Source organism: Athene cunicularia, assembly GCF_003259725.1.
Source record: "Athene cunicularia isolate RWA chromosome 7 unlocalized genomic scaffold, athCun1 chr7_part1, whole genome shotgun sequence".
Classification (NCBI taxonomy): Eukaryota; Metazoa; Chordata; class Aves; order Strigiformes; family Strigidae; genus Athene; species Athene cunicularia.
Window position 1 is genome coordinate 27,443,339 of NW_020799107.1, and position 10,800 is coordinate 27,454,138.

The 10,800-nt window shown below is 38.6% G+C and overlaps 1 protein-coding gene across 1 annotated transcript in view; it reads right to left on the reverse strand.

Annotated features, from left to right (window-relative positions):
* Positions 1 to 251: 251 nt before the first annotated feature.
* Positions 252 to 10,800, reverse strand: part of SNX4 (sorting nexin 4) — a 36,575-nt gene continuing 26,026 nt past the window's right edge. Inside the window, exons 8-13 of the mRNA XM_026852759.1 lie at positions 10,446 to 10,511; positions 6,247 to 6,336; positions 5,075 to 5,174; positions 4,122 to 4,267; positions 2,606 to 2,720; positions 252 to 2,194 (exon numbers count right to left, since the gene is read on the reverse strand). Of these exons, the coding sequence (XP_026708560.1) occupies positions 2,147 to 2,194; positions 2,606 to 2,720; positions 4,122 to 4,267; positions 5,075 to 5,174; positions 6,247 to 6,336; positions 10,446 to 10,511 (565 nt within the window). The 3' untranslated portion in view covers positions 252 to 2,146. The remainder of the gene's footprint in view (positions 2,195 to 2,605; positions 2,721 to 4,121; positions 4,268 to 5,074; positions 5,175 to 6,246; positions 6,337 to 10,445; positions 10,512 to 10,800) is intronic.

Genomic DNA, 10,800 nt, shown 5'->3' on the forward strand with positions numbered 1-10,800 from the left:
TCTGGGCAAAAACAAAGCAGTGATCAAAGCTGACTCGTAACAAGTATCGAGTTTTGGTCTAAGCACTATGTTCTTCATCTAAAAGGCAAATAAGGTAGTTGTGCACAATTTACTACTTAAATTTTAAACTCAAGTTTAAGGCCATTTGAGAACTAAGATGGACAAGAACCCATTTCAAAAAACTGACCGGCAGTTTTCAGAATTGGGAAGACACCATTTTTACAAAACACAACATAACAAAAATATCAAAGAGCAATTTTATTTAGCTTATTTGGCACAAAACTTACAAGAACAGTTTTGTTCCCTTCTTAAATTTAGTACAACTAGCAAGGAAAAAAAAGGCATACTAATACATTTAATAAGCTGTACAGCAAGTGAAATGTGGAAAGAGGCACCAGAAAGATCTACCAAAAATCAAAGTGCATGAAAAATACCTACTCTGAGCGCCTCATGGTATTGTATTAAGGCACCACTCCTTTAGAAGGTTTACTGAATACATTAAGTGTGCAACTTCTTGGTTTGGAATGTAAGAGTCCTTCAACCTGTATCAGAACCGGATACTGCAGCCTCTGAATGGAACACTACTTCTCCTTGTAAAAGTTAAATGGAGAGATCTTTTTCTGCCCAACATCATCTCTCAGCCAGAAGCGTCACTGTCCTATGCTTTGAAAAAGCAGCACAGGCTACCAGAGTGACCAGCATTTTACTTCAGAGTTTTAAGCTGCAGTGTACACCAGGCTTACAAATTCTTTACAACGGTTTTATAGAAAAGAAATGCTGCAAAGACAAAAGTAACACTGGACAGATCAGTAACTACATTTAGATATTTTATCAAAAGAACATTTAAGGACTTCCTGGAGTATCTTGTAAAAAAAAGAAAAAAAATTAAAGTCTGAGTAGTGTTATAATCCAGAATAATTAAATACATTTTTCAACAGAATAATACAAAGCTTTTAGGACTAGCAATCAAGCCTGACAAATTCCACAAGACTTCAGGAACTTTAAGTATGTAGAGAAAGCCTAGTATTAGACAGTGGTAAGTGTTTTTTGTAACTGGAAACATTTAATGCAAGTACCTGTAACTGTAAATCATGTTATACTGGTGTATATATATATATATACACACACACACACACACACACACACACTGAAACATCATTACACGAGCCAAACAGACACCTTGGTTCATTGTGGATTCTGCACATCACTGCTCTTAAGTACTACAGAAGTTGCACCAAGTCTTTTATTTCAGCATCTTCATTAAGAATTATTCTTTTAAGAACCAAACTGCTTCAGTTACAAGAAGAGGTACCACAGGCCAGATTCACATCTAGTGTAAACAGGTTCCAAAAAACCAAAGAGAAGTTGCATCTGCTTCTTACCAGCTTTGACTTTGGTTTGCTGCTCAGCTGGATCACCAGTCTCCTTTACTTGCAGGAAGAAGTTTGATAAGAAACCAATGCCCATATCAAAACTTAAGTGGGAACTGGTAAATGCAGAACATCATATCAAATCAAATCATTGTACAACACCTCTACTGTAGAGAGTTTCAAACATCTCAGGAGCTTGAGACTGCTTAACCTGAACTCTGGAAAAGCACATTTCTCTATGGACATGCAAAGGCATTTAAATGTGAACCCTTGGCATTACAGTATTTCATTTTTTGTCCTCTTATGGCATAGACCTCAAGAACACAACTGTGTGTCCCATTATAAAACACCAAAGCACCCTTGAGCTTTAAAAATTCTAAATAGCAAGGGCTGAAAAGAAGGGCATCTGGAAGTGATCTACACATCATAGAGCATGGTGTTTCACAAGTCTCAGAACAGTTCAGTTAATACTTTCTGGGATAACTTTCCCTATACCTTTGCCCCAATACAGAGCTGTAGTTTTCAGTAACTCTTTTACCCCTGAATTATTTGCTACCACATATAAAACATGCCACAGAAGTGGCAATCAGGGCTAAACATTTAGCAACATGTCCTTTTTGTCCTTTATTAACAATTACAATCAGCAGAAAGAAAAACTATTCACTCAACTCATTTATTTCATGATTTTATGTAAGTCATGTAGCAACTTAACATTGGTGTTATACATTTGTGCTTCCGTTCTCTGGCACTTGGAGGAGGAATTCATTTCCAGATAATCACATCTTGCTGAAGCATTCCTTTGCATTTGTCCAAACTTGAATTCCCTTTAAAAGAAGTTGAAAATCAGTAGGTAGAAATATACTTTGTTCACAAACCTCATCAACAGACCTTCTTCCAGAGAAGACTCTACAAAAAAGTCCCACAGAATTTCACACAAAAATAAGGCAGAGACCACACTGGAATTGGACCACACTGCCTATTTTTATATATATATATATATATATATATATATACACACACAGAGAGAGAGAGAGAGAGAGAGAGAGAGAGAGAGAGAGAGATATCTCAACATTAACAAGTTACCGAGTTCGAGCAGGACGGAATACGTGGGAGATTTTACGCTAGTGACTTCCAACCTTCTGTGACTGCAATGTTCCTAGTTATTGCAAGTTTGCATCTGATCCCCTGCTGGTATGATAAATACACTAGCCTGGCCTTTCACAAGCTAAACGTACCTTTTTGCACATGCTAATCTGCATAACAGCATAGCTTATAAGCGCCTCCTTCAAATCGTGATTCTTTTGCTCTTTAAACCGTTCAATGTCAGCCCAGGCACTTTTCACAAAGTCTCTGGAATTAAAAGCAGTGTTTCTGTTAGTAAGTGTTTTACATGTTCCATCCTCAGCTCATCTTCCTTTCTCTGGACCCTCAGCAGAGAAGCTACGTATGACAAAGTATGACTGAAAGACATCTTTCAGTCAGTAAATAGTCCTGTAGTTATGCATCCCACAGTGTCCTCATTTTATAGTTGGCACTACTACCTAATTCTCCATCATCTTCTTAAGGTTTTTAAACTAGAGAACCAGTCTCACAGGATGCATTGTGTGGGTTGTTTGGTTTGTTGGATTTTTTTTCCGCAGTAAGCATCACTGCCATAGAACCAGTATAATTCAGAACACACACTTTTTTTCCTCAGATTCTGTTGGGGTAACTAAGTATCTTTATACTAGCATTCAGCACACACCATTGCATGTTTCTTTTTCAGTTGTCAAGTCAGAAGCCTCATCTTTCCAACAAACACACACACTTGTCATCAGGATTTGGAGACACTCAATTGTAACAACCACTTACAACACAAATTTGACTTGGACAATTCACTTCAGGAATTAAGTTTGTTGGTTTGGTGATGTGTCTTCGGGTCTCCTGAACCAAAATGGAGGTAGATTCTGTAATTCATAGCTTCCATTTGTGTTGGACTATACATACAAGGCAAGTGTTCACTTGAAAATTGCTTCCAGAGCTACAAAAGAACATCTCCAGTACTTCTGTCAAAATGATTAAGAAATTGCATTTACTAAGCATCCTGTTGTTTTGAACTATTCATGAACTAGTCTTATCTTTCCACGTCTAATCCTAAAATATTAGGAGATACCACGTTTACCCCTTGTGTTATATGATGAACGTGTTCCGAAACAATCACATTGCTTTAGGAATGCTAGTTCTTATTTTTCATGTTTGCATTCCTGAATAAAATTTCATTAGAGCACCAAGAAGCAGTTACTCAAACACAACTTGCCAGAACTTATCTCTTTCAAACAGGACTCAGCTGTCCCCCATTTTAAAAAGCTGCAGAATATGAGCTCAGGACCCATACACATAAACCAAACCAAATACTGTATTTGAAGCAAATCAGCTTTTGAGTCAGGCTATTCAGCTGCAGACCTACAAGCCCACCTGCTAAACATATTACTAGCTGAACATAAAAGCATGCAAGTCAGCCATTAGAGTGGGCTCAGTAACTGGGAAAGTCATCAGGTTTTACATAAGCCATACACTCAGACCAGAAGCTAACTGCATGTACTGTACTTCATTTCACAACTTGCAGCTGACAGGAGCTTTTATAGACAGCTCATAAACACCAAGAATATATTAAAAACACTTATAAAATGCAAACACCTTCAAGAGCATCCAGTCAAGGCCTCTTGCTAAGACAATCCCTGCATTTTCTTTGTGAGAGTCAAGCCCATTTACCTGCCCTCCAGATTTTTAGACTTAAGTTGTTCTTCTCCTTCCTGTATCTGTTCTTCTAGAACCTTTATCTTGGCTTCCCTCTGTTCAGGATTTTCCTGCCCAAAGAGCTTGCTGGTCATACCTTTCAGGGAGAATGTTCTCACAGTCTACAAAAAACAAAGACACTCTAGGTTTGAGATTCCTGAACACAGCCATATGTGATTTTACCAGCATTTGGGCTTATTATTCAGCTGATTTTTTGCTTTAACTTCCATTTTGTGAATTAAATTTTAATTAATTGATAGGCACCTATGGGAGGTACGGCTGCTCACATTAGGCTGAGCAAAGCGGGAAGGAACTAATTTGATGTTCAAACTCTTTAAGGCTGGTCTGTTGATCAGACCATAAAGTGAGTCATTCCACTGACACAGGTAAACCTGCAGAGCATTTTCCTACTGAAGTAGGAAAGAAGCCAAGCCTTGTGTTCTGTTTGAGAAAGAAAAAGCCATAAAGTGTTTCGTATAGAACATCAGATACAACAGCCATATTAAGAATTCTAAACACTTTAAGTTACCACTTTCAGATAATGTTAAGTAACATTATCTTCCATATAAAATGGATTAACACCACATATGAGTAACATTCATCTTTCAAGAGGCAGAGGAAGCCTTTCAGAACTCCCAACATTTTGATCTTTAAGATAGATGTGTTTGTATTATTCTCCTTAGGTCATATTTCCTGCAACCCTTTACTTGCTCAGTACTCAATAAAAGAAGTTTGGTACAAACAGCTTATGTCACCAAGAACCAAGTTACTTTAAACCCCAGATGCCTACAGCTCATATGATACTGTTTCTCATAAGCGGCAGCCAGCATGTTAGTGCCATTTAAATGTCATTCTAAGTAACTTGGCTCAAATAAAAAATAAATTAAAAAAAAGAGGCATCTTGGAGAAGAAAGTGGAAAAAGACTTACTCCTGTTGCCAGCTCCTCACACTGCTGTTTCTTAGATGTTAGGTCCTGTGCAGCCATTTCCAAGTCATATTGCATTAGTTCGTGTTTCCTGCAAACTGCCCTGAAAAGTAAGTAATGAAAGATCTGTCACGTAATACATTTTTTTCTATGTCTCCCTCCATTTAAATTTTACAAATGGCATCATGGGGGTTCCTTTTGGCAAGCAGCACATTCAGTTATTTATCTAGCTCGAATTCAACAGCCTTATCACAGAAAGCATAACTCTGCAAACACTGTGGTTAAGCAAGCTTGGATCAAAGTATAAAGAAAATTCTTAGTACAGCAGCATTCTGCTCCTCTTTTTAGACTCATTCCAAAACACTCTCAGCAATACAAGCCCTACCAACTACTTAAGGACACCACTGTAAAATATTTTTATTCCAAATACATTACAGAAAAATCACAGCTATGCCAAAAGGTACCTGGAGATGGTACCTGTCACAGCAGCAATGTATCAGTCAATCAAAATTCTTCACATTTTTTAAACAATGAAACAAGAAACTGTGCTCCTGGATTCATATAGTGCCTTTCATCTGGAAAAGAGGAGAGTTTCCCCTGACCACCTGCAGTAAGCCCCAGTCCTGTGTGGGCTGACAATGCTACATCCGTACTCCACTGCCGGATGCACATTTGTCTCCCAGGAGAGGCTACTAGTGCTCTGGGTTCCCACACAGCAGCCCTCACACTCGCCAACCCAATTTTCTACAGCGCTACTTGACCTCTCCAAGAGGTTCAGAGCCAGCCTGTGGAAAGCACGATAGCTTTAGGCACAATTTTACAGCATAAAGCAATTTTCTTTTGTATCCATGCTCCTAAGGAGGACTGCCCCATAAAGGCTAACATAAAAAAAAAATATTAAAAAACATAATCTGTATTTGGAATAAACAGCAGTATACCAATTTTAACATTTTTGTCATTTCACTACTGATCGGCTCAGTTCTGATTTGTATTGTCACCCACGTGGCAATCAAATATGAGTAAGCAAATTAAGAGGTGAGATCATGGAGATTCCATAACGTCAAAATTTCTACTTCTCAGAGAACAGAAGAGGATACTAAACTAAATTCAACATCAACACAATGTTAGGGGAAAGGACTGCAGCCTCCACTTGGGTTATACACTTCTGTCCATACCGTAGTGCTTCTGCATAGAAGAGATATTCTTTCAGCTGATCTGCATAATGTTCCTCTTCTTCCAGTATGTCATCAATAGAAGCTGCATATCTGGTGAAAAACAACCATGATTAAATATAAAGTTCCTTAATTTAACCTTTAAGGACTACACATACAGTAACAAGGGAGGACACCTGTTTCACAGAACCACCAGACACAAAGCAAAACAGTGAAAGGCACTTCCAAAAAGGGTTTTTCCTTTATTTTTAATTAAACTCTGAATCAGCTAATATAAACATTCCTGCGGGCCTGTTTCTTTGGTTGGTACGACAATGAATCTTTTCACAAGTACAAGATCTATCATAAGTTTCCTGCTGAAGATGAGGCAGTTTTTGTTACTACCTTAGGAAAAAAGTTTTTCTTACCTACATTTAGGAAAGGAAAATCTGTTCCTTTTCTTCAGAGGACTGTCAATATACAGCACCAAGGCAAAAAAAGACACAGTGCAGAAGAAATCCTGCAAAGCTTAAAGCATTAAGGCATAGAAGATTGAACATCAGACCTTCTGAAAAGCAAAGAGGTTGCTTGCTTTCATTGTTCATTACTCAGCCTGAGTACGACAGAACTCACAGTGGTGCTCTGAACACCATGAATTGAAGCTGTTCAGCTCCTTGCTTTGTCTGGTGTGAAAGTCAGGCATATCAAATGGAGCAACAAGAAGTTTAAACCTTCCTTTTAGAGAGAAATCTGAAGTCTAAGGGCTCAAACCAACTCCGCAGCTCTTGCATTCAGTAAGAGTGTGTCATTCAGGCTGATGTCTCCTAAAAATGGCAAAAAGCACTTTCTCTTTCTATCTTACATGGTTTATTGGACAGCATTTAATAGGTTCTCACTAACCAAGATGATGGTGCTTAGACATATTTGCAGGGACAGGCTTACAGCTAAGAGGTAACTGCCCATCTCACTTGGCACAGTGAAACAAATAGGATGCCACTTGGCCCACAATACAGGGTACATGCCACTGGAGATAAACAGAACAAACGAGATCTCATCACAAATGCCTTCATCTATTCTGCTAACTCAGTCTGGATTCTCAAGTATGTGGCAATCCCTTGCACAGCTGCAGGCTCTCTGAAGCGAGCATATGTCCATGCTTGTCTAGTGACCAGCACAACATGACCCATATGTTAATTACTCTTGGCTTTAAAGTTTTTGCAAAGTCTTCGATCTTTTCCTTTTCTTCCTGTGTCTCTCCATTAACTGGCACTGTGGAAGCAGCAGCAGAGTCTCAGGCTGAAAGGGAACTGCTAGCATGACTTGGGAGAGAACAAGAAATCCCTCCTTCAAGTTTCAAAAGAAATAGCAAGGTCACTTAGACCCCCAGGAATCTAAGGGAGATGTCTGAGGGGGACACTCCTGCTGAAAGTTATCACCCTCAGGCCTGCTCAGTAGAACTTGCCAACTAAGGCTCTTCAAAGGGGGAGAGGCTACTTGCAGAATAACTGGAAGAATGGGAAGACTGAGGAAGAGGTGTAGACATGCCCATGTGTTCATGAATTGTATAAGTTTGCAAGCAAGATGAGTTGTTTTGCTGGTCTGCGAAATCAAAGACATGGCACATCCAGGAAACGCCCTACCAAGGCTACTGGTGATAAACAAACATGAAGTGACCAGGAACAACAGATCAGTTTAAATAGAAGGGATAAAAGAACAGGCAGAATAAGAATTCACATTATGAATCAAAGCAGGGAAGAAAACCAAAGTGCTGAAAAATATACTTGTTCTGAAAAAATCCTGCAGCCACACAGGTCATAAGTGGCTTACCTTCTCTGTTTTTTTAGTTCTGAAGTGCAATAATTTCAGTAGTTAGACTTCTCAGGGCAGCAGATGGGCCACATTTCAGTTTCAAGTAAGTTCTAAGTTTAGAGCAGTGCTAGAGCTCATCTGTGGCAGAACAACTCTCCAAAAAAACCCAAACCCCACCTTACATAGACAGGGGTTCCATTATGACACAAGTTTGATTTGAAAAAATGTAGTAAGACCATCTATATTTCTGATTGCCTAAACTGAAGCTTAAATACTTTTTGTCCTAAGCAGGTATGCAAACCAGGAAAAACCTTAAGGAGAAACACTGCATTAAGTTCTAAAGGTACCTAACACATTCCCACTCTTCATGGGAATCAACCAAACCCTTTTTTTAGCTTAGACTGGTTCCACCTGTAATGATAGTCTAGTTGATACAGAGATAAAGGGTCACTCATTAATGGCATAAAGGACAGAAGTCAAAGGTCTGGAATTTTTCTTTCATCTTTTTAATGCTAGAATTACAGTCATTCACTCAAGCCTTCTCAGCATATTCTTCTATCACTTTAACAAGCTTCATCCTGTTATACAGCATAACATCCAAAGCAGCTTTGGGATGTCTTCTCCAAATATTAAGTAGTTTTAGATCATACTGAACAATAACAACTCAAAAGTTTAAATAAACATCTAGCAAAGGCTACAGCATATGGGGTAGATATAGATGTTAAACTTCAAGACTAATTTGATTATTCTCTATTAGGCAACCTTCTTGAAGTAGCTTTCTGTTGCAATAAACTCCTGTCTAATGTTATGGGAATGGTAACTGGACTGCTAAGTTACACTTTCAAGAGATCACAGACATGAACCTTACTGGTAGGAGACCACATGGGTCACTGAATGAGTTCCTGAATCTCCCAGCTGCTGCTTCTTGCTTGATTGTCACTAAGAGATTATTGTTGTATGAGAGTACCAGAGCAGAGGAGATGACAGACAATGAAAGCTATCTCAGACTTCATGCAGTGATAAAGTTACCCAGAAATTTGCTGCCATTACTCTGGATCTTTAACCCCAACTGTGTTACAGAAATATAAATCACCTCAGATGCATGGAGAGGGCTCAGCCTCCTCACTGAGAAGTGAGACCTGCTTTTCAGCTGGTTACGCATTTCTAGGTGTTTGACATCTTAGTGTGGTGTATCTGAACCACTGAAAACTTACTTGTGCATCCTTAACTCCTTTATATTATACCATGTTTTCATAATCTCTTCAATTTCTGCATACTGCAGTAGGCGCTAAACATTGTATTCCACCTTTACTTATTTTCTTCTGAAAGCTGAATGCATTCTCTATTTCTTTATTCTCACCAGAGCTCTTCGCCTAAGAAAATATTATAGCTTTTTTTGGGTGCAAACCACAATAGCCAAAACACGGAAGTGTGAATAAATTATTCAGAGAGGTTCAAATTCTTAAAGATCTGATAAAAACAGAACTATTCTGAAGAAGCTGAGGGCAGAGTTTGGCATGGCTCTTCAAACCCTTCCACCTGACAAGGCATAACACCAATAACAAAAAGGCAGTAGTACATACATAAACTAAAACTGCTAGCTTTAATGTAAACCTGCACTGTAAACTAAAACTGATAACTTTACTTCCACACAAATTATACTTTAGCAGTAAAAATACTGTACAAAATCCACCTCTTGCTGGAGTTATTACCTATCTGTATTGTGCTATTATAGAAGTGGAATCAGAGTGATGACAAATTATACTGTTTCACTTACTATAGATGACTACCTGAAAAGCGGAAAGCATGAGCCTAGAATACCACTCTTGTGAGCACAGTGAAGTGCTAGACTCTTATTTTGAAGGCTGTGCTTTGAGTAGTCTGCCAACTAACACTAAAGATACAAAGAGGGAGGATTCTCTACTTTATTACATTCAATCAGTATTTGTTTCAAGAATCCATTGGACTTTCGGTGCTAATTAAATTTCCTAACTCTCTGTAATTAAGTCCAAATCTGTGTACCATCTACTGCATGGTACAAAATGCTGCTATCGAAACCAAACGGATCTCATCAGGCCTGCAGTACATTAAAGCTGTATTCCACCAGTTTCTGGCATAGTAGCTTAAAAGAAAAACTGGAAGAATTCCAAATGCTTCTACAATTTCAAAATAATAATAAAAAAGAAACCCCTCTGGTTCTCTTGAGACCTTTTGAGCTACTTAATACAGTACACTGATGCTAAAATTGTGCCTGCATCCAAGTCACAGAAACACTGTATACCTAAAAACAACGCACTCCCAACTTTCTCGGTACTCTGCTTGTATGTACTTTGGGGTTAAGGGAAAAGAGAGGAAAGAGAGAGAGTTCTACATCTGGCTTACATCAAACTATCAGATATTCAGTCAGTACTTACACATCCATGTGGTGGCCAGCACTCTGCAACCCATCCCCCATCTCCTTTTCTATTGCACTCCACTCACTGTAGGAAAAACAAATGAGAAACAACATCACACATGAAGGGTAAAGGAAGTTAATAAGCTGCATCCTGTATATAGTTTCTTTCCAGGTGACACCTGAATGGAAACTGCCTCAAAGTTAGACTTGGCCAAACTGCTATTTACAGCATTTTGTTAAACAACTGTCCTTGACACCTAAACTCATCCTCACAAATATACTTAGTTTGGGTTTGAGCAGAAAGAGCTAAAATAGCTAAAACTCAATTTCAAAAACAAAACAGAAAAACCCCTTAGCAATTAAAATAACCGGGG